The sequence below is a fragment of the Podarcis muralis genome, chromosome 5, assembly GCF_964188315.1.
Source record: "Podarcis muralis chromosome 5, rPodMur119.hap1.1, whole genome shotgun sequence".
NCBI lineage: Eukaryota > Metazoa > Chordata > Lepidosauria > Squamata > Lacertidae > Podarcis > Podarcis muralis.
The window spans coordinates 78,597,000-78,620,432 of record NC_135659.1 but is presented as its reverse complement, the minus strand read 5'-3'; the positions used below and the strand labels follow the sequence as shown (position 1 = coordinate 78,620,432).

General features: G+C 41.9%; 2 protein-coding genes across 3 annotated transcripts in view; one reads left to right on the top strand and one right to left on the bottom strand.

Annotated features, from left to right (window-relative positions):
• Window positions 1-2,546: 2,546 nt before the first annotated feature.
• On the top strand, window positions 2,547-10,276 carry GHRH (growth hormone releasing hormone). Its single transcript, XM_028735012.2, has 6 exons — window positions 2,547-3,375; window positions 5,928-6,028; window positions 6,595-6,726; window positions 7,679-7,783; window positions 9,481-9,612; window positions 9,960-10,276. Exons 2-6 carry the CDS (start codon window positions 5,949-5,951, stop codon window positions 10,027-10,029), a joined length of 519 nt encoding a protein of 172 aa, XP_028590845.2. The 5' UTR covers window positions 2,547-3,375; window positions 5,928-5,948; the 3' UTR covers window positions 10,030-10,276.
• Window positions 10,277-11,034: 758 nt separating this feature from the next.
• The window catches only part of RPN2 (ribophorin II), a 29,207-nt gene continuing 16,808 nt past the window's right edge, over window positions 11,035-23,433 (bottom strand). The window contains exons 10-18 of one of the 2 annotated variants that reach the window (XM_028735010.2): window positions 21,577-21,668; window positions 20,766-20,880; window positions 19,815-20,009; window positions 18,124-18,210; window positions 17,295-17,390; window positions 16,546-16,621; window positions 14,984-15,113; window positions 13,849-13,935; window positions 11,035-11,348 (exon numbers count right to left, since the gene is read on the bottom strand). In XM_028735010.2, coding sequence (XP_028590843.2) covers window positions 13,884-13,935; window positions 14,984-15,113; window positions 16,546-16,621; window positions 17,295-17,390; window positions 18,124-18,210; window positions 19,815-20,009; window positions 20,766-20,880; window positions 21,577-21,668 — 843 coding nt within the window. In that variant the 3' untranslated portion in view covers window positions 11,035-11,348; window positions 13,849-13,883. The remainder of the gene's footprint in view (window positions 11,349-13,848; window positions 13,936-14,983; window positions 15,114-16,545; window positions 16,622-17,294; window positions 17,391-18,123; window positions 18,211-19,814; window positions 20,010-20,765; window positions 20,881-21,576; window positions 21,669-23,433) is intronic. The other variant, XM_028735011.2, reaches the window with a different exon arrangement.

Here is a 23,433-nt window from a genome sequence, read left to right as displayed (position 1 = left end):
CCCAGTCTCTGAGCGGTGTAAGATTCCCGAGGTTCCAGGCACTTATCCACGGTCCGTGTTTCCTTTGGAATGAGGCACAGCAGAGACTGTGGTGTCTTTATGATATACTGGTTTATTTACACATATATACAACCTGAATCTGTGATGGAGCGTTTCACAGCAATAACAACCCAAGAGGGTCTTGATCAGGCTTCCTCAACCTCGGCCCTCCAGATTTTTTTGGCCTACAACTCCCATGATCCCTAGCTAGCAGGACCAGTGGTCAGGGATGATGGGAATTGTAGTCTCAAAACATTTGGAGGGCCGAGGTTGAAGAAGCCTGGTCTTGATTCTCCCATAACCACAGCCTTGGATTTAAGCGGAAATCAGGCGTGTCTCTGACTACCTGGCTTTTACTAGTGCTGACAGAGGCTGGCTGCTATGACCACCAAAATTTGCAGATTATCTCCAGTGGAATGGAATCACCAATGAAAGTGGTCAGTGGGATACTCGATGACATAAGGCTAGGACAAAACAACAACAAAACTAAACACTCAACATTTATTGAATTTCATATCTTCAGAATAATTTCATAAACACACACAAAGAGCCAATCAGTTGGTTAGATGACCTAAGGATAGGAAAACAAGCAAGCAAGCAAACAAACAACCTTAATAACACATTCAACATTCAATGAATTTCCTATCTTATTATCATGCACAAAGGGTTGTAGAGGGTAAAATCAGGATTCAGAAAGTGTTGTTGTTATATTAACTTTATATACTGCCATTTTTCTGAAGATCTCAGAGTGGTTCACAAGATAAAAAAAACAAATGCAAGTTTCTTCATTAAAACCTATTACAATAAATTGAATGTTTTGGATGCATCCTAATTCATTCTTGTAAAAATCGTGAAGGTCTATATTTTAACCATGTGTACATTGTGGAGTATATGATTTCCATTTTAATCTATTTGCCCATGTTAAGGAGGACCACACTAAATGATAAGAGTCTTTAATAGCATAAGCTAGGATACTAGATGATAATGTGGAATAAATGCTGAAGACGGGGGAAACTCCTGCTGAGGAGTGATTTGGGGATTTCGTCGTAGCTGCTGCTTGGAGATAAGAAGTGAGGAGCTGAAAATATTGCTAGCCTGGATTGAAGCAAAGTATTATCGACCAGCATTTTATGTTCAGATTGGTTTATTGGAGTGTATAGGTGCAAGAGGAGCTCACAGGATTTTATTTTATTTTAAAAAAAACCTCTTTAAAGCATTTTTTTAAAAAAATGCAGGAGAATGAAGGCATCAAGTCTAAGAGAAAATCAATATCTGAAGAATTGCAAGGTGTTTTCCTGGATTCTGTTCTTTGTTACTGGCTGGTTGATGTTTTGCTGTCTGCTTAGTCCCCTGGGTGAAATGCTGTTTGTGGTGTAAACTGAGGTAGCTCTAGCAACCGAGGTCTAACAGCCTCTCTCAACCTAGTGCATTCCAGATGTTTGGGGCTACAATTCCCATCAACCCTAGCCGACATGGCCAATGGTCAAAGATGATGGGAGTTCTAGCCCAAAACAGGTTAGGGAAGGCTAGTCTAACGGCTAAGCCAGGTGCAGATAGTAGTATAATGGAACAATTCACATGAGTTTAGGCTGCAATGTGGGACAAAGAGTGAACACTGAAAGGCGTGATTGGATTCTGATTGAATCACATGCTACCAACACTAATCCATGTACTGGCTTGGGTTGATGTAAGCAGTTAGTATAAACCGAAAAAGCTCTGAGGCAGGTCTAATAATAATAATAATAATAATAATAATAATAATAATAATAATAATAATAATAATAATATATTTATACTCTGCCCATCTGGCTGGGCTTCCCCAGCCACTCTGGGCAGCTTCCAACATAATATTAAAATATAGTAATGCATCAAACATTAAAAGCTTCCCTAAACAGGGCTGCCTTCAGATATTTTCTAAAAGTCTGGTAGTAGTTGTTCTCTTTGACATCTGGTGGGAGGGCGTTCCACAGGGTGGGTGCCACTATTGAGAAGGCCCTCTGCCTGGTTCCCTGTAACTTGGCTTCTCGCAGTAAGGGAACTGCCAGAAGGCCCTCGGTGCTGGACCTCAGTGTCTGGGTAAAACAATGGGAGTGGAGACACTCCTTCAGATCTGAATCTAGAGATCTGAACATCTTGCTGCAACTCAATAGTGTAAGCGATCTCATTTATTACTATGGTGCTTGCTGGGCACTGTCTGAACATGGCACAAACCAGCACATTTGATTGCAACCTCCTGAAGATATGGATTGGGTTGCCTGACAGTGTTGAAACCCTGCTGGTTCTTAAGTATGACCTATTGAGCATGAGCTTTGTTTTGTCCGTTAGTTTGCCCCCAGTGAGGAACTTTAGATGCATTATTTGCCTGGTGTACGGCTGCTGGTGTTTGCAAAGGACCAAAGTGTAAAATACTCAGCTAATGCCAGCAGGTAGGAGTGACAAAGTCAACGGGGGGGGGGGGGGGAGGTCAATATATAAAGGAGAACCAGTGTGGTGTAACAGGTTGAGTGTTGAACTATGACCTAGGAGACCAGGGTTCAAATTCCCACTCAGCAATAAAGCTCAGTTGGGCCAGATATTATCTCTCAGCCTGACCTACCTCACAGGGTTGTTGAGAGGAGAAAATGCGGAGGGGAGAACTCTCTAAACCACCTTGAGATCCAGGGAGGGAAAGATGGTATATAGATGTGAAAAATGAATAAGAAGATAGCAATGCTGATAAAGAGAAGATAATAATATTTCATGACTCTTTTAACAAGAGAGACAGGAAGTAATATTAATGGTTAACTCTTGCTCATTGTTGATCTTAAGGTGGCCATGTGTCCTACTTTAGAGAGGGCAGTCCTCTGTTAGAGGACGCTCCTGACAGCTCTTCAATTTGAAGTCTTTCCCACCACGTTGTTTTTTTCTCTTTAAAGTACAGTAATTATTTCTGAATTTGTGCTTTTTATGCAAATCTGCACCTTCCTTTTTCCTTCTTTGGGTGACCTGTCAACAGTCCCCCTAGTTGGCATTCAGATTGAAATGCCCATTTTAAAGAAATGCAAAGCTTATCTAATAAAGCAAATTTGTCTTTTAGTAAGCCCAGTTAGGATGCTAAACACAGCTGTTTGAGTGACTGGAAGGTAATTGATTCTCTGACGTTCAGGAGCTTGCAGGTTTGATGAGGGAGTGAATATATAAAAGAGAGTGTGGCAATACCCACAGCAGCTAGAGACTCGCCACTCTGGTTAGAAAAAGCTGGGTAGGACACAGCAAGAATTGGAAGTATTGTCAGGCAAGCAAGAAGGCCAAGAACAAGGTTACAGACTTGAGAGGACCATTTTCCTGAAGGGAACTGTAAGTTAACACTTTGTTTGTTTGTTAATGAATAGGTGTTTCAGGGTGGAAAAGTGAATTAACTATTCCTGTCTGCAGGATGCTTTGTATATTGATTAAGGTTGCAGTCTTGCGCACGCATTCTTGGGAACAAATCTCTCTGTACTCAACAGCATGTTTTTTAAAGCAAACATGCATAGGATTGGGTTGTAAACTACAGAGTTAAATATTCATAACTGGACTCCAGCTATGCAAATAATTCTAGGATATTTCAGAAGATTTGCAAAAGCAATCTGGACGTAATCTAGACAGGTACTCTGGATATGAGTTGGAATTTATTAAGTGCTGGTAAAAAAGAAAGAAAAGAAACCTGCTGTTTAAAGCTGCCATTTACATTTTATTTGTAATTCTTTGTCTCTGGAAAGTAAGTGGGTAAGTAATATTGTTCTAGCTACCCTTTTGCTTATGGACAAAAAGAAAAGTGAGTTGCAGAGATGTCTGGTTTATTAGAGATAGAAGGCACAAGAGGAGATGGCATTTTACTGCAAAAAACTTTCAACAGGGTAAACTTTTGAAATGTAGGCAAAAATGTGGCAGCTAAAGTTTTTTTAAAAAATTGAAACTATGCCTTTGGAATTTATTTCATTCTTAGGCAGCTATTATGTGTATAAAGTGTTATGATGGTGTGTGCCAGGTCTTAGCCAAAGTTTACTCAGAAGCAAACTCCACTGATTTCAAATAGATTTCCTGGCAAGAGAGTATGTCTAGGACTACAGTTTTCCTCTGACATGCACAGCATTTTTTTTTAACCCTGAAAATACTACAAGGCTAAAGGAGTGCCTTACATATCTTAATCTCACAATGTTTGCATTGTTTACCAGACTGATTTAGTAAAATCCATGACATAGTCAACAGCCGTTTATCTGCTTGTCTGCCTCTGCCTACCATTTTGTCATTATCTCTACAACTAGATTCTGCTAGGGCTCACACCAATTACAGAAGTGCTAAAAAATTAACAGGAATAAATTTGTGTTTCGGGATTAAAGACTTTTGTTTTGAAAGAGGATTTAAGCAACCATAGCATCTTCGGTTTCTCAAATGACATCTTGTTGGGCTGTCAACTCAGCCCCATTCACTTAGGGAGAGAGAGATTGAAATCCTTTACCTTCTGAAACATCAGGATGCTTAGACTCAAACCTTGCCCTCCAACAGATGAGTAATGGTGATGAATAAAAGTGTTGTTACTGTTTCTACTGCTACTTCTGAAAACATAGCAGAGTTTTCATGGCACCTTATGCACAGATTGGGTCCTGCCATCTTAAGTTCACCGGTACAAAATTAGGTGCTCCCAACCCATTCGCAGGAAGATTAATGTGACCATAATTTTTGAACAGGGAATGTCGATGAACGGAAATAACTGGGATGGAAAGAAACAGAAGTCTATTAAGAGTTCAGCCATACAGCCCTGAAAATCTAAATGTTACATTCCCTGAAATGCTCACAATGGTTTTATTGTGTGAGGCTGTTTCCCCTGAGTCACTTAGTTTCCTGCTTGGCAGGGGGTTGGACTCGATGGCCCTTGTGGTCTCTTCCAACTCTATGATTCTATGATCTATTGGAAGCATCCAAGCTGGATGTTTCCAGACTACACAGGGTTGTAGATTAAAGGCTCAAAGAGTCATTTTGAAAACGGACTCTCTTGCCCTTTCTATTCCTCTCTACTATTGAAAGCTAGCTCAGTTGAAGCGATTCCAGAACAGTAGGCAAGAGATCCAGCTTGAGGCTGCACCTGTCTGCAGCTTTTCAGCTATACTGAGAAATAATAGCTCTGTATGCTGGTGTGTTTGTGTGGCAGCAACTCCCTCTATTTCTTATGTTCTGGCTGTAAGTGCTTATGTAGTCAAAACAACCACCACCACTTACAAAAGGGAGGTTATCAGCCAAGTTTGCAGAAATATAAAACATTTTTTTGGGGGGGGGGGTGAGCCTAAGGCAGTGAAACCTTTCAAAACAATTCAGGGGGACTGAGCATACTCGGTGCCCACACTGATTGTTGTAGGGTCTATACAGCGGCATCCTGTCGCAGGTTCCATTTGTATCAACATATTTCTGAAACAGGCCTTCTCTTGGAACTTGTATTTGGCTAGAAGAGGCTCCACAATGGGGCTTTGATTCTTCCCACTCCCTTCGTCACACAAGGGTTGTGGGAACTGTCAGCAACTGTCCTTTAGGTCATTTACTCCAAACTAAGGCTGCATACACACACAATAACTTTAAAACACATTTAGAGCACATTTCCCCCCCTTCACAGAATTTTGGGCATTGTCATTTGTTAAGGGTTGCTTGGAATAGTAACTCTGTGAGGGGCAAACTATGGTGCCCAGCATTCTTTGAGGGAAATAACATGCTTTTAAGATTTTGTGAGTACATAGCCTAAAGCACTAATCCCACTTGATTTACCAGGAGGGAAAATGACTTCATAGCAGCTATGACTAAAATTCTGCCATGAGGCTACTTATGCTACTCTAATGAAGCCAAGTGTTCTCTCTCTCTCTCTCTCTCTCTCTTTGCAGATTGCCCCAGAATAGTGAAGAATGCTGGACAGGGCTGTTCTCCTTCTCTTCCTCCATTTCATCATGTGTTCCCTCTCGTCTCCTCTCTACCCAGCACTCAGGTACGCATCTTCTCTCTCACCTTCCTGCCTATCGAAAACATGAGGTTTGACTTGACCTTTGTCATTCACAGTTAGTGGCCCTATCTATCTAAAAGGGCAGGTGAAGAATAGTTGAAAAGCAGCTCGTAACAAATCTATTCTCCATCTTTCTCAAAGATTACAGGCCATCAGAATTTGGTGGTCACTGTATTTTCAGAAAAGGCTTGAGTTTTCTCTTACACCACCAATATAATTCCTGAAACAGAGGTTTTCCCCTGTGATTAGGGCTATACATATGCTACCCTACAAACATTTAAGAACACAGGGAGCTAGCTGTCTTTGTTCATCTAGCCCAGCAGCCCACAATTTAACTGCTGCCTTCATTTGTATCACAAGCCTTACCAGCTTGTATATCAGGAGAAATGTCTCTGCCTGGTGCAACAAGATGCATAGCTGGGTTGTTGTTTTTTGCTTCTTCCACCATTGTCTGCCAATTCTCGTCTCCATATACCATGCCATCAGAAACATGCGTATTGCAGTTTGGTTTTTTTCCAGCATTACTTCTGCTTTCTCTTGATGTGTTTCAGATATAGCCCACTCCCCATTTCTGGCAAGGCAGTGAGCTTTCAACTGCAAGAAAGTGGTCCTGTGCAAAGCCACAACCTCTCAGTAGAGGAGCAGGAGGAGGAGAACTTCCTCACCGACCCTGCTGAGAAAAGGTGGGTATATCAGCACCCCACGTCCAGTAGTCAAAGTGGCAAATTAGAATATAAGACCCCTCCTGAAATGAAAAGGCCCATGTAGTCCAGCATCCCATTTCAGGCAGTGGCCACTCAGCTTCTGGCAAGCTCACAAGCAGGACATGGGCATGACAACTTTCCCATGCTGTTGCTTCCTAGAAAATGGTATATACTGGTATACTGTCTCCAAACATTAATGCTCTACAAAATAAATTTGCCTAACCTCAGCACTCAGGAGGGTGATATAGGTCAGCGGATAGACTGCTCAGTGAAAAGAACCTGCCCTGTTTATTTATTTCATAAAATTTATATACAGCTTGATTGTAAACAAACAAACACCCCCCTCAAAGATGTTTACAAAAAGAATAAACCAATGAAGTTAAAAACAATTTAAAACCTAAAAAACACTTTGAAATCAATAAGCTAAAAAACCCAATTAAAAGACGTGTCAATATTGTGCATGTTTGGATAGACTTGGCTAAACAAAACCATTTTTTGCAGGCATGAAATAGTACAGCCAAGGCACCAGCCTGATGTCTATAGGAAAGTACTTCCAAATTTTGTGTGATGCCACACTAAAAGATTGATTTCCTACAAATGCAGAAAGAGTACTGTGTGCCTGTGCCATGTCAAAGAGTGGGAGCTGCAACCAGTAAATCTGTGCCCTCATTCATAACCTATGTGCTGTTTCTCTCTCACACATAGTACACTTTGTGCTGCACCCCCAGTTCCTTCAAGCAATCCGCCAGTGCAAGAAGTACATAGCTTCAACAGGAGTAGTTCTTAATCCACTTTAATAGCGTGGGAAACTTCCTGTTCTCAGGGACGATGTATGTGAGACTGCTCTCTCCATCCAAGTAAAGGGAGGAAGCCATCATTTGCATGTTGTCCCAGGCAGGCACGGATAAACACAATGTCTGTGTTTTGTTAGGATGCAGCGCCATGCAGATGCAATATTTACTGATAGTTACCGCAAAGTTCGGGGTAAGATGTCAGCCCAGAAGTTATTGCAAGGCATCGTTGGGAAAAGACTCGGGTAAGTGGAACTTTATTACATATTACTTTAGTTGTAGCAGTCTGCTACATATAAGGCATAGGGTGCAAGCTCTGTGTGTTTCGATTAGGCACAGAACCTGTTATTGAAAAGCTCCTGCCTAGACATGTCCTGGAAAGACAATTGGCAACAAGAAGGCAGATTCATTCTTATAGTAATACGCCCATTATATTTTGAGCCACATTCAGCCCTGCACTGGAGGGAATCTCCTGTACATTTACAAAAATCTGGCAGCGTAGCCAATAGCATAACTTGAGATGAAAGTCCTCTGAGTGATTTTCAACACACACATGAACATTCAGTGCCAATTGCTAATGGCTTTTATTCTTGATTTGCCTCCTGCAGATAGTAAATTCCCAATATGCCCCAAAGATATTAATTGGAAAGTACACACGGGTCCCACTAACTGAACACTATGCCTTCTCAGGAAATTGTTCATTATGTGAGTGCTTGTAATAATGAGTTGGCAATTTTCATTGATTCCTATGGGGAAATTTCTAATGTGTTCTTGACTATGGAAATTTGGCCCCAAAATGATGAAAAAACCCAGGAAAACTCTGAAACATTTCAAAAGGCAAAGAAACAAGGGAAAAAATGCTCTAATTTTTCCCATCTCCCTCCCTCCCACCCACCATGGTTTTTGGCAAAACAGCTGCTGACGACTAGCAAAACACAAAAGCAAGGCTTGTTTGAGGCTGCTTATTTGTTTACAGTACTACACACTGGTCCAGCTGTTTGGATATCTTAATGTTCAGTGTGTATAGTGAGGTTTGGGTGCTAATTCCTTTTCTTATAATGAGCATTTGCATAGCGGGACCTGAGTGTATTATTCCTTCACAAGCCAGTAGTGCAAGTGGCCTTTCAGCTGTTGCTGGAGTCCAAGCCCCATCTATTCAAATAAGCAGGGCTGGCCCAAGACATTTTGGCACCTGAGGTGAACCACAAAATGGCACCCCCACCAGGGAAGAAGGGGTGAGTGAAGATCTATATTGGGAACAAGGGTGAGAGGAAACCAGCAGCACCTCTGATTTACCAAGAGGCTGTGAGGCCACTGTAGAGGCAGCATTGAGATCCGGTCAACAAGGTAGCATGCCACTGTTGTTGCTATTAGAAGCACCGGCAGGCAATATATGTCTTGGAAGCTCCTGTGGATCCTGCCACCTGAGGCAGTCGCCTTTTCTTGCCTTATGGTTGGGCTGGCCCTGCAAGTCAGCATGATCAGGGATGATGGAAGTTGCAGTTTAGCTATGTCTGGAGGGCTACAAGATCCCCATTCCTGCATTAGAGGAAGATATTGCTACACTTATTACACTTTAAAGCAGGGGCAGAAAACCTGTGGCCTTCTAGATGTTGCTGCACTACACCTCCCATCAACCATGACGACTGGTCATGCTGGCTGGGGTGATGGGGGTTGGAATCCAACCATATGCAGATGGTCATGGGTTCCTCCTTTCTTGCTTAAAGCACTTTTAAATCATTCTAAATCACAGCCAATCTTTCAGCTGTGTTCTCACCCTTTCTCTATGTTGGGTGGGTGTATATGAGGCAATCACATGTTATTTAAGACAGGCCAAACAACTTGTTCATGGTCCATCTGAAGTTCATAACTAAGCAGGGGCTTGAACATCACATCTCCCTGCTTCAAGACCTTCCACTAATCTACATCGTGCTGATTACAGGGAAGGCAACCTGGGGGATGAGGAACACGAATTCATGACGCGGAGGCAGTCTGACAGCATCCTGATGGGCAGTCGCTATCACCAGCAGATGGTACTGAGGAATTTCTTGGGAGCCATGTTGCAGAATCAAAGGTTAGTATACAAATTCCCTTGAGTTCACGAGGTTGTAGGGAGAGTGGGAGAACAAGAGCTTTGCATGCAGGAATTCCTAGGCCCAAAAGATCAGGTAGCAAGTGATGGAAAAGAACTCTGTCAAAAGCCTGGAAGGACATGTTACCAGTCAATAATGGTCAAGACGGGCAGGGAGTCTGAGAGCTTTGTATGCTCCTATGGTGTAATCTTATAACTTGATCTTGAAGTCACTCACCAGTCTGTGCAATCAAATGCCTACAGCTTGATATCTTTACTAATCTGTCCCGCTGCAAACAAAATGGTTTACTTTACATTAAGTTGTTTTATTTCTATTTTCCCCACCTCAGGTCTCAAGATATCAATGATGACCACTTGGAAGATTTTGTCAGTGTCCTAACCAAGCTAATGGAACTGTAAATAAGCTTTGTCCTGCTTCATTCTGGTCAGTGCCACTCCCGGAGCACCCTGCTCTTCTTTCTGCTTCTGAAGCAGTACAAAGAAACAGACATATTACTATGTGCACCAATACTGTCCAGAATGCCATCAGGAAAACAAAGTGTGAGGGACTTCTGTTCCCTGTGCTTACTACAGTTTGACTGTTGAATATGTAGCCTCACTTCAGTTTAGTTTGAAAATAAATGCCCCTGATGTATAGCAATCATATATATATCCAAACTCTTTTTTCCTATACAGAATTACTGCATAAAGGCACAGAGTTGTGTGGTATCAAATTTTAGCCATGGGGGCCTCTGCCAAAGAATTAATTGGGAACTGACCTTGGGGTTCACTGGAAAGCATATGACTGACTTCTGATTTCAGGACCATGGACAGCTTTTACCCAGCACTATGTGCTGCTGCTAGAAATAAAGGGAACATCAACCAACCAAATGACTACAGCCAAAACAATGTTGGAAGTGCAACAAAATAATTCTGAAAATGCAGAAAGCTAAACCTTGGAATATAAGGGAAATTCACTGCACCATCAGAAATGATCAGGGAGGAAAGGCTTAGGAGACCAAAAAAGGAACACACATGCAAGGAAAGTGGTAAGAAGTAGAAAAAGCACTTTCATCTAGCTTGCCATGACTACTGCAAAGGCCAGGGCTGCTATCCGGAGAATTCTTTCAAATACGCACAAAAAGTGTGCCCAGATTTAATAGGGCAGGGACTGGGAAACTTTTTGAACCTGAGGGCTGTGCATCAGTGGTAGGTGGAGCAACAAATGTGTATTTTACCTTTGCACAGAACTCTCTATTCTCCATACAGGCAAGCAAACGGCATTATCAGAGTTCAAAAGGACACATTTCAGCCAGTGGCTTGGGGAGGGTGTGTGGGTGGGGAGAGTCCAAACAACCAAGTGGCCTGTACAGACACAAGTCACAAGCCAGGCTGCACATTGGCAAACCCCTCACAAATTTACAGTTCATTTTGTCTCATCCTCTTTATTCAATAAAGGAGACAATAGGAAAACAAATTCTTGGAGCCTGACAATTTCTAAAATCCTTAGTGGCAGGCAGGTGTTTATGCCATAACTCAAAGCACTTAAACAGTCAGTTAAATACAAAATGTGGGGATTTTTTTTTCCTTAAAAAAAAACAAAAACAAAAAAAAATCCAACAAAATTCTTTTCCTTATTAGAGGCAATTCTTTTCCGTATTTTAAACTCTTCTTTGGCTCCTTCCCTCTGGAGCTCAAACTGGATTTCTTCCAAGTTTTTCTTCTTGCATCAGTGAGTTCTGGAAGGACACACAGAAAACTTGCAAAATTAAAAATGCAGATGCAGAATAACAATTCCATGTATTAAGTAGATGCCCTCCTTTTTTGGCACAGTGAATATATAAATTTAGCATCGTAATGAAAATTATGATTCAGGGATGGCCAAAAGCTTGAAGACTGCACAAAACATGCACTAAAATGGTGTTTATGGTAAAACATGTAAATTGTTATAGCCCAGTCTACGGATGCTTACTCAGATGTCAGCTCCTACTGTATTTAATGGGTATTTCAACTAAGTGTGCACAGAATGGCAGCCAATATTGAGTTATTAAAACTTAACTATTAGGACAAAAAAAAGGGCAAAAACTGTTTTTTACAGATCAATATGAACTGACCATTATCTTTCTGAGCCCCAAGCAATATAGTATAAAGTACATAAAGAACACCTGCATCTAAAGGATGAGGGTGATGGGTTACTAAGATAGCAAGGCTCTAAATTCTGAAATCCGACATGCAATGCCCCTGGACAACGGAAATAGGAATAACACACATATAGATGCATTTCTGATGCATTAAAATGTTGCTGGCAAGAAAAAACACCCATGCAAATATCTGCTTTTAGCTATGGCCCAGAGCATAATACTGAAAGCAACACAGTTTCTTAGATATTCAATAAGATTGGGATACTTCTCTCCTGGTAGCTTCATATCTTTCCTTTGGCAAGTGAAGGGTGCTGCTTTCAGTATATTCAACAGAATGATAACAGTAACCCTAATTTTGTAATACAAGAGATTATCATCACCCCTCCCCAAAATATATACATGGAGGATTGTAGCTAAGGCCACATAGCATATTTGGGCCCATACGTTCCTGAAAATTTAAGAAGGGACAACTTCTGTGAAACAACTTCTTAAGCATCTGTGCTTTCAGACTTAGGAGCAAAACCCAGAATTTACAAGAATGTTTGCTTACATTATAAAGCAAAGGAGAATAAATGGCCGGTACATTCCTAAGTTTTATATCCACAATCTAGATTGGCTTCAAAATATTTTATCCATGTTGGCACCGTATCACCACAGAATCTGAGAAGCGGTGCTGAATTTGGCATTTTGAAAAAACCATCTTTCATTCTCAAAGAAAAACCTTTCAAGCCCTCATTGCTATTTAAAAAAACAACAACTTTGAAATATGTGGGCAGTTGGCTGGTCAAAACATGGAAAACCTATAAGACAGCTTTCAGTACTTGAAGTTTCACTGCCCTGTACAGTTCTCACACTCTGTTCTATAACCCATTATCATTTCTATCTGATCTGCCTCCAGCCAACATACCATATTCTTTCAAAAACAAATCTGAGCAGCAAAATTTTTACATTTACCTAATTCTGATTACAGAATGAGAAGGGGTTTTTTTAAGCAAAGAGCGTGAGTATTTTGGCACCTAGCTTTCAGCTTCTAAGCTATTATATGCTTAGAAGGCTCTCCAAGTTCCTTTTCCCAGACCAGGCAGAATGAATGGATAAAATATGAGAAATGAAAGTGTTACACATATGCAGAGGGGAAAAAAAAAAATCAAATAGTGTGCCAGCCCACCCAATTTCACATAGTATCTCAGGGCAGAGATGGGACTTATCCGCCACATGAAAACAATATTGGATTTGTGAGACTTTGTGGTCAATTGAGACTCAAGCTTCCAAGTGTCTCAACTGTTCAAAGCCACAGGTGTGCAATCTAAATAAATATGACTATTCTTTACTTCTGCAAAGTACCAGATGGAGCCACAGCCATCCTGATGGGAGACTGCCTGGGAACCACATGTACATCCCCCTGGGCTCCAGGATGGAAGAAAGGTGGAATATAAATACATGAAATATAAATGAAATAATAAAATAAATCTGGTATATGCCTGACTGGAAATGTAGAAGGGGAAACAATATGTGGGATACTGGGCAGTTGTGCGGGGGTGTGTGTGTGTGGTGGAATCAAGGATGACTGTTCTGCAGAGTTTTAGGTGAAATCCTGTGCTGCTGGACCTAGCTACTGATGCAACACCCAGGTACGATACTAAAAAGGGCAGTTTAAGCCAGATCTGCAATTCAGTAGACCACGTGAGCCTCCTCAGTCCATTAATGCAAGGAAAGCAGGATATAAACAAAACATTGGATTTTGAGCAAGTATTTAATTTTTAACTGATTAATTAACAAGCAGAGGTTGAAATTAAAACTTTTTAAAAATTGGTAAAGAGCCTTACTAAGCAAGGATGCTTGTGTAAGATGGTCATTAAGACATTTACGCAGGCTTGGAACATAACCAAAGTATCAAGGAGGAATCTGAATGGTGAGATGATAACTTGAAAATGAACCTTAATTTTAAAAAATGTGCCCCATGCCAGGTTCAAAGGCATACAAGGTGGGTGGAAAGAGGTTTCAGGTGAGTATGTTGGCTCAGGGAGAGGCGGCTGACAAGCATGAAATGGAAGCAGCTAGTATGGCTGGGCAACAGGCAACGTCCAAGGACCCTTACTTCTAGGAAGAGCTGGTCACTAGCACAACCCCCTTTTACCGCAGCGTTCTATACTTTGCCAACCTACTGCTCTGTTCTGCAGCGATCCTGCCAAAAGGAGAGATGGGGAAAAGGTTCAGAGAGGACAGTAAAGGCAAGGACAGCAACGTTGCTCAAGGAACAGACAACACAGAGAAAAGAGAAGCATGCAGGCAGCAAAACCAGGCCTTCCAGGAACTCTACTGAGATATGGGTGAGCATCTAGGACTGCCACCCTTTTGCGACATGTTCAAAGAGAATTCTTGCCCCCAGACATGATGGATGGGGAGCCAATGGGTTCAGGTGACACTGGCCTGGGCAAAGCCATGTAGATAGCAATTTTACTACATGGGACTTTTATTAAGACATTTGAGGATAAACTGAATTCTTTTATCTGTATTGACAGCTAAATAACTATTTTAAGTTTTTAATAAAGAAAGGAATTGCAAACTTGATGCACCATCAAAACATGCCCAAACCATTTTGATTATCCTTTCGAGCTACTAGAAGCCCTGGAAGAAACAAAACAGAAACTTAGGCCTGCTTTTACTTTTTTACTACCTTCACCACCACAGGAAGCCAACTGAAACTACATTTGAAAGCTGTTTTGTCTGTGTCAGCTTTGCTGTGCTGATTGGTCTCGACTGAAATGGTTTCCCTCTGCACCATCCCTGACAACATTTGATGGCCACATGGAAGCCAAGCCGACATGTGGAAGTGGAAACACCCAAAATGGCTTACCAGGCTGAGAAGCAGTTTCTAGCAGATTCCATGCCTGCAGTGCAGAAAGGGCCCCTTCTACATTTCTCTCAGTCTCCATAATAAATGCTTATAAGACAAGGTAGCAGTTCCAGGTTCATTTATAGAACATTAGGATATCCTAAGTCAGAGGTGGCTACTCTGTGGCCCTCCAGAAGCCCTCCATTAATTACTGACATCACAAGCCAGTATGGCAGATAGGCATCTCTACCCATATTCTACCACTTAAGAATGTCAGCTAGATGTTCAGCTCTGGACTTCTTCCTAACACCCCACATTTAAATGATTGGTCTTCTACTCAGCCAAGCTCTCTTCAAGGAGACAGGTTCTGCTGTAACCCCCATTTTGGTTGCCTTACCTTTTAACTGCTTTATGAGCCAACATTCTGTTGCCTGCTAGGAAAGTGAGGCTTCCCAGGATAGCCAGATACTTCAGGGTCTGAAACATGTTGAGTTGAGTCCAGTACACGTACATGAGCCCCAACATTGCTAGGAAAAGGCAAGGCATAGTGGGTGAGACTGAATTTGAAAAGGAGGTACATAATACAAATCCACAGCAATGGGCAGCATACGATAACTGCATATTAATACCCAGTGACTGGGTATTCCTGTCAGTGTCTGGACCCTTGGAAAGGAAGACAACAATAAGCCTAAATATTGAGAAAAGTGCTAAGACCCCAAACCAACATCGCAAGCTGTCTAAACAACCCTCTATGCTTCTCAGGGTAGACAGGTAACCAACATCCCTGCACGGATATGGAAGAACCAAGAACTCTAGACCAGAAAAAATGAATCAGATGCTATAATGAAACTTGCTACAGCTGATGCATAGACATATTGAAATTAATGGACCTAACTTAAGTCATGTTCATTAATTTCAATCGGTTTTACTCTTGAGTAATAGTTAGTTGACTAGCACCCACTGATTGACCAGGAGGAATTCAACACAGCACTATGGCAATTATTCCACGAGTGCATGTAGTTCAGATTGCCAGACAGAACCCTCCTCCCCCCCCCCTGTGTCTTGTTCTGGAGGGTTCTTCTGACCCCACCCCTGAGCCAATCGGGCGGCGGGGCGGGGAGCCCTGTTGCAGTAGCAGAAGCCCTTGCATGAGATACCACTAACAGAATGAATCCAACCCAGAATTTCTAAAATAGTGGCGCTGCTTTTTCATTTCACCAGAAAAATATGAAGTGATGTAGAATGTTAAAAGGAGTTTCCCCAGGATTTTAAAGGACAGTATGCCTCCCAGGAACACCAGGAATAACAAATACATATGTTTCTTTATTTATTAATTACCCACCTTTCACCATAAGGTATCAAGCGTGGGTTACAACAATTTTAAAATATAGTATTAAAACCAGTTTGAAACAAATTATAGTAAAAAGAAAAGAGTAGGTTCATATTTGTGTGTGTGTGTGTTTGTGTATCAGGTACCAAAGCCATGTCCTGTAAAGGCAAAGCAATCTTCTCCGAAATAAGTTGCAAAGAGGCAACTGTCCTCTTTAGGCAAATAAGCGATGCTAGAAATTGGCTGCAGAGAACCTAAGCTTTGGCACTGAACAAGGAGCATAAAAACAACTTAATGTTTCCATTAAATAAAGGGATATAAGGAGGCATCCCTCAAGCCTCTCTTGCCAGAATTGTGGGTGGACCAAAGGATAAACAACTGAAATGAAAACTCTGAACACACTGTGCTATCAAATGCATCTAAATGGAAGCAAGAGAAGCCTAGTCTAATGACAGCTGTTAAAAATGATGGGTGACACGTGTTTCTGAAAGATTGGAGGAAGGGGGGAGGAATGAAGCGCTATTATGCCCATTATCGCTAATAGGTAGTGAGGCACTTTGTCATCAGGCTCCGGCCTGCAAAGCCTACGTGGAAAAGGATAAATAGGGAGGAATTTCTCTGGCACTTACTTGCATGACCCAGGTGAAAGATAATGGTGCTTGGAGCAAAGCTGAAGTTGGAAATGTTGGCTCCGATCTTTATCCACTGAAAAGGTACAGAACATACTTTAGACAAAAAAGCCCTGAGGACAACCAAATCCAGATTGTACCGACCTTTTCCGAAACAAAATTGACCTTCAGAAATGCTTCTAATTATATAGCTTGTGTGCAAATGCTCACCCTCCAACACATTAGATTTTTTAATTTCACTCAGAAAATAGTATTTGTTTAAGATATGTGGCCCAGCATTCAAACGTCTAATTGATCGCCACGTAAGTCTGGGGACTCCCATATGGAGGCAGAAATTTGGGAGTGTAGAGATTTAGCTAGATGATCCTCAGGGTCCCTTTCCAGCACTGCAATTCTATGATTCCATCAAAGCTATATAAGGGGGATAGATTTACTGCAGATATGTAAGGTGGGGATTTAGATATACAACCTGATGCTCTGCAGATCACTACACAGCCTGTCACTCCTGACTACTGGCCATGCTTGCTGAGTGGGATGGGAGCTGTAGCCCAAATAATCTGGAGGGCACCTGATTGGGCAAGGCTGGGTTTGCAGCTTTACTGGGCAGCGAGCACTAGGCCACACTGCAAAAAATGCTGGCACTGCCCCTTAAATATCTTGCCATAGAGTTGCACTACCTGTGTTAGAAGCTGAGAAGGTGGTATCAGTTGTCTGAAGGCTATACATTGGTCTGGATATGAGAAACTTACCAGAATAAAGAGCAAAAGCAGTGGGGAGAGTATCATGGCTGTGAATGTGTTGGACACCACGGTGGGAGGCCTCTTCTCAGGTTCTCTGAACAGGTGCTATAAAGAGGAGTTCACGGATAAAATGTGTAAGAAGGGTAACCCTGGAACCAAGACATCCACCCACATCAAAATGATACATTCTGGAATTTACACTGTTGCACATTAAAGCTGGGGCTTCTATAGTCTGCTGAGCCTCTCTTCCTCTTGAGGTGGCTCTCTCCTTTGCGTGCCATCTTCTGGCAGGGACCTACTAGACATCATCCTAACGCACTTCCCAATGCTAATTTTGGAGGCTGTCCAGGAGATGAGTGTGCAAGACATTTTTGGATAAAATTTGTTTTCTTTTGCCTCTGCATGGCAGAGAAGAATGCAAGCTTAAAGCAAGTGGGAAGTGCCTCAGTAGTTCAGACATGGATTATATGGACATGTGTTAACACCTGAGGGAGAAGGGAGGACAAGACAGACAGACAGACAGCACAATTATGCCGACTCAGCATGTAAACCAAGTTCTATAAACAGAACATTTAAAAGGGCAGATTCCTCTAAGACCAGAGGACTTTTAAAACAACTGCTGGAATAGCTAAAAACAAAACATACAAGTAGAGCAGCAATGGGTCACCTGAGACCCTCCAGATGTTGCTGGACTATAATTTCCATCATCCCTGCTCATTGGCCATACTGGCTGGGGGTAATGGGACTTGGGAGTCCAACAATATCTGAAGGGCCACAGGTTCCCCATCCTAGATAGAGAAATACAGCCAACTTATCACCTGGCTTCTAACAGCTGTACCTGTATCTCAGGCTTGGGAGTGAAAAGACTCTTTGACTGGACTGTGGCTGGAGCATCTTCTTCTGGGAACTTGATGACAACATCAGCCTGAAGTGAATATTGTATGAACATATATAAGTGGAATTACTAGATGAAGATTTACACCTCGTGGAGAACATATGATACTAACGTAGATTTCCAAAAAAGAACTTTCCTTCACATTCTAAGTAGATTAAAATAGTTCTTCCATAAACAATGAGATTGAATTATGAGTTCGCCAAACCCAACCAACCTGGTTACATTCACATACTTGTTAAAACCACACAAGTAAAAACATTCAATGTGTATTCATTCTGTTAATAGGTAAGGGCAAATTTAAAGAGAGAGACTTCTCATACAGTCTTGGAAGTTATTCTATTTTGTGTATGCAGATAATGTTGAATGGTCACTTTAAAATGTGAAGGTTCATTATTATTTCACAAGTTGTGTATGTCTTTAAGAGCCAGGGCCAAGGCAGATAACAAGACCCAGTCTTGCAGCTGTGAAACATAGCAGGTGCTGCTGAGTTGTGTTAATCAAGCTGTGTCAGCAATTGGGTATAGTATATAAGGAGCAGCACCTAGCTCTCCCATTATCCTGGGGGATGGGTTGGTGGTTGGGTCTGGTTTGTTGTTGATGTATTTAGTGTATAAGGAGTTTTTGTTTTTGTTATTAAAACCTTGTTTAAGTACTTTTTGAGTCCCTTTTTAATGCATGGTCTCCCCAGCAAGCTCTCTGCAGCGCTACTAAACTGCAAATAGCCAACAGATAAAACCAAAGGAAACAGGAAGTTCTGTATAAAGTTAAAACATTACAGCTTTCCAGCTCACACTGAAGGTGGCAACCTTTCTTCACAGAAATTAACCTGAGAGTGTTGGATCTGACCAGATGCAATTTCATGATGAGGATTTGCACCAGACCAACTTTCAAGGCCAGAAGGAGTAACTCTTCAACAACTTCACAACAGGGAATATCATAACATTGTGATTTTTTAAAAGGGTCAGGACAGATGAGGTAACCAAGTGGTTACTGGGTACATCAGGCTTCCTCAACCTTGGCCCTCCAGATGTTTTTGGCCTGCCATGATCCCTAGCTAGCAGGACCAGTGGTCAGGGATGATGGAAATTGTAGTCTCAAAACATCTGGAGGGCCAAGTTTGAGGAAGCCTGGAGTACACAGTCAAAATGCATTAACATAAATGAAGTTACCTCATTGTATTTTTTAAAAAAATTCTCTCTTTTGCATCCAAGCAAGTTAAAGCAAGGGAAAACACCTTTGTTTTTTGCGTGCAAAAGAAATAAAGGACGAGCTCAAGGCTTAGAATAGACCAGTAGTAACTTCCATTAGCAACTGTGAGCAGAGAACTGTGATTAGCTTTGGGGGATGAAATAAAGTGATGCATATGGCAGAGACACCTCAAGTTACATCACTACACTATTTGAGGTAGCTTGTTAAGCACACTGCATCCCAACAGGGGAATGGTATCAATTTCTGTTTGCCCGCCCTTGATATGCAGAAACAGCATCCAGCAATCCGTTTTATTTGTCTCTGAGACAAGCTGGTTCCTTGAAATTACACCTGATATAGCGATCTATCTGCCAATCATTGCAGCTACTTCTCTCTGCATAACACTAAAACCAAAGGCAGGGCACAGTGCAAATGGAGCAACATACCACATTCCAGAGGATTGGGTTTTCCAAAGTAGCATCCCCAATGATCAAGTACAGGGTGTAGGTTCCAGAGGCGGAATCAAACTCCGTCTTTCTCTCTGAAGTGTCCAGTTCAAACTTGTAGATGTTTTTGCTGTCTGGTTCTGCAACAAACACCACCTCCTGCCCAGTCTTTTGATTGTGAAGTCGCACAAAGGTCTGAAGAGGAAGAGGCGATTTTAAACTCGCGCTAGCATTCATCTCCCAACATCCATCATAAGGCTTTGGGCACCACCTCATTTCTTTCAGAGCTTGGAATGAACTTTCCAAATGACTGCCCACCGCCGGAAACACCGCTAAAGAAGCCATTGCAGATTATGCAGGGCTCAGGGGAGGAAAGTTGACCACCTCGCTCTGTTTTACATTCTGCACCTTTACTATCATAATGTAATTAGAAGGCTGTATATTGTCACATGACACCCACTTTTCCGGAGAGGAATTTAGGACCTGATTCTGGCTGGAAGCAAAGATCCTCACCACAGGATATTTCCCAGAATGTTTTTAGTGGATCTCCAGTTGTGCCATGTTTTCTACCACAAGAAAGCACAGAGTGACTTTTTGTAAAACTCCAATGCATTTTACTCTAGAATATGCTTTTTTTTGCACGCAGAATATGCATTCTTTGTACACATGTTGGTACGTTTTTAAGCTGAGAACTGTATCTCAAAGGATCTGGCTTGCTGACTGAATCCAGCCCCACTCTGCTGCTCTAGAATACTGCAGTCTCCCCCTGACCCTAATAAACTGCATCCCCTACTTCAAAACTGTTTATGGTGGAATTTCCCTTCAAACTTTTCTGTCACCATCTAATTCAGAATGAACTAGTCTTGGAAAAACCCCTTCCAAAGGGCTCCCTTGCCAAAGTGATCTCTATGGGTAGCAAGCATGTACAACAAGGTAACTGTATCAGCTAACCTGGTGGGGGATGAGTTCTGCTCCAGTGTTCACATCGACCAGCTGGAAGGACAAGGCAAAATTCTGATGGCTGTCAGCAGTGAAGGATCCTTTGGCTTTGGCTGGGTACGTGATCCTGAAAGGAAAAAAATAAAATAAAATAATCAAGTGTCGCTGAGGAACTTGTACCAGTTGCAGCATACTGACAGGTGAAAGAGCCTGACAAGTCTCAGACCAGAATGTTGCCCTTCCAGTAAATGAGTGAGACATGACAAGAAAGCTGTTTGTCTGGAGCTGGTTATGCTGCCCCCCAAATCTGCTAGAAAGGAAGATGGAGCGCCTATGTACAGGTTGCTAATTGCCCACCTCTAGACTAATCATAGTGTCAATTTCAGGGGTATTTGCTTTTGCAAATCTTGGGAACTGACCAGATTTTCCAAGGAGGGAAGGAAAGAGACTCAAGCACACCGCTGAAAGATGACCATTTTCCCCAGCATGTTCAGAAAGGTTGGGGTGAAGATAGATGGGTGGAGACTGAATGGTTTGGACTGGATCAGGACTGGAATGATGGAATGCCAATACTGCTTAAAATGTATCATGTGAATGTAGCCGAAGTCAGCAATGGCAATCTGGCACCCCCAGATTTTACATGACTACTGTCTTGGAATGTGATAAAATTCTAACCATTTTTAGTATATAGGCATTTTTGCCTATCACAAACACTAGCTACCTAAAAAAAACCAACCAAACAACCAAACACCCTTGCCATGAAGAAAGGTTAGCAAAGAGCCTGGATTCAAAGTCCTGCCCTTCTGAATTACTGGTATTTTACCTGGTAGTTTTTGGTGCAATACTCTGGTCTTTATCCACAGTGAAGAGATCCACATTTGAAATGCCAACTTCTGTGGAGACCTTGACTTTCAGCTGCAAATAAGTAAATTTAACTGTGAGGTGCAGATAAAGCATGGTGCCGAATGGTGACATCATTACCTACTTTTATCCCGCCCTTCCACCAAGGAACTCAGGGTGGCGTCCATGCTTCCCCCATTCCCACCTCTTTTTATCTTTACAGTCACCATGTGATGTAGGTTAAGGATAGCAACCAGTCCCCCAGAATGTCAAGGTCATCAAGGAAGTTTTGTGGGGATTTGAACTGGGGTTTCCCACTATCTAAATCCATCCAGCGCTTGAGCCACTATACCAAACTAGTTTCTGATGACAAAATTCCGTTCCATTCTGATAAAGCTGCCTGCAAAAAGTACTCTTTTAGTTATCCTCACAATTTTTAAAAAACTGCCTATATATTTCTCTCTTTTTAAAATGCTAATAATAGAAATGGGTCCCTTTTCTTAAAATTAATCATAGGGAAGCCAACTAAACACAAACAGGCACATAGACAGGATTGTAAAAGCTAATCAGAACAGTACTAATCTACAGGAATCAGCGTACAAAAGAGAGATGTGTAGACTGCTCAGGTAACAGGCTCCCTGCACACTGCAAAACATCAACATGTGCATTTTAAAAACAACCCATTTGTGATACTAATAATAAAGTCTTACAGAAAACAAGCTGGTGCAACTTTCTTCTGAATAACTACAAAGGTCATTATTAACAGAAAGGGGAAGATATTCTAGCCATGGGAATGGTAGATGACCACTTGTGCAAGCTTATCAGCGGTGACAATAAAGTCAGAACAGCCTGCCAAATACCCCCACAACAAGTGCATCCACTTCTAGCACAGAGGCCCAGGACACAGAAACGGCAATGCAATCAGTGAGGATTGGGCCTGTTACATCTACCTCCCTGAAGCTCAGCACTGGCACCCCACAGGGACGTGTGCCGAGTTCCTACCTGTACTCGTTGTATACATATGACTGTATTTCATATGATCCATCCACTGTAATTATTAAGTTTGCAGATGATACTACTATAATGGGTCTAATTACAGGTGGAGATGAATCAGCGTACAGAGGGGAGGTTCAAAAAGTATCTACATGGTGCTTAGAGAATAACTTGCACCTAAATATTAGCAAGACAAAGGAGATGGTGTTGGACTTTCGGAGAAAGAGAGGGGAACTAGCCCTGTTGTATATCGGTGTGTGTGTGTGTGTGTGTGTGTGTGTGGAGAGAGTGCCTTCCTTTAAATTCCTGGGAGTTTACCTTAGTGAAGACCTCACTTGGAAAAACAATATAACTCAGGTGGTTAGGAAGGCCCAACAGAGACTCCATTTCCACAATAGAAAATGTCCTCTCATATTGTATCAGTGTGGTACGTTGGCTTGACAGCCACGGACAGAAAGTCTTTACAGAGGGTGGTGAACACAGCACATATCATGGGCTGTCCCCTGAGCCTGCTAGATGACATTGCAAAGGATCGTTGCCTTAGAGTGAGAAAAATACTCAGGGACGATTCACACCCTGGCCAGCACCTCTTTAATCTTCTACTCTTGGCCAGGAGATACAGAAGTATAATCAGTCGTACCAACAGGCTAAAAAACAGTTTCTATCCATGGGTTGTTAGGTTACTGAACGGAAAATAATATAGTGCAACTGACTTTCAGGGTTGGTGTGTTGTGCGACAAGCACACAGAGTGCAATGAGATTGAGTGTGTGTGTGTGTGTGTATGTGTATGTGTATGTGTATGGAGGCTTGGTTAATTTCATTGTACAAAGGTTGTACATTGACAAT

Bases quoted from the DNA above. Each gene is read 5' to 3' on its own strand.
- GHRH (XM_028735012.2), top strand. From the start codon at position 5,949: ATGCTGGACAGGGCTGTTCTCCTTCTCTTCCTCCATTTCATCATGTGT. The intron at 6,029-6,594 runs GTACGCATCTTC...GATGTGTTTCAG, and splicing joins CCTCTCTACCCAGCACTCAG to ATATAGCCCACTCCCCATTT. The intron at 6,727-7,678 runs GTGGGTATATCA...GTGTTTTGTTAG, and splicing joins ACCGACCCTGCTGAGAAAAG to GATGCAGCGCCATGCAGATG.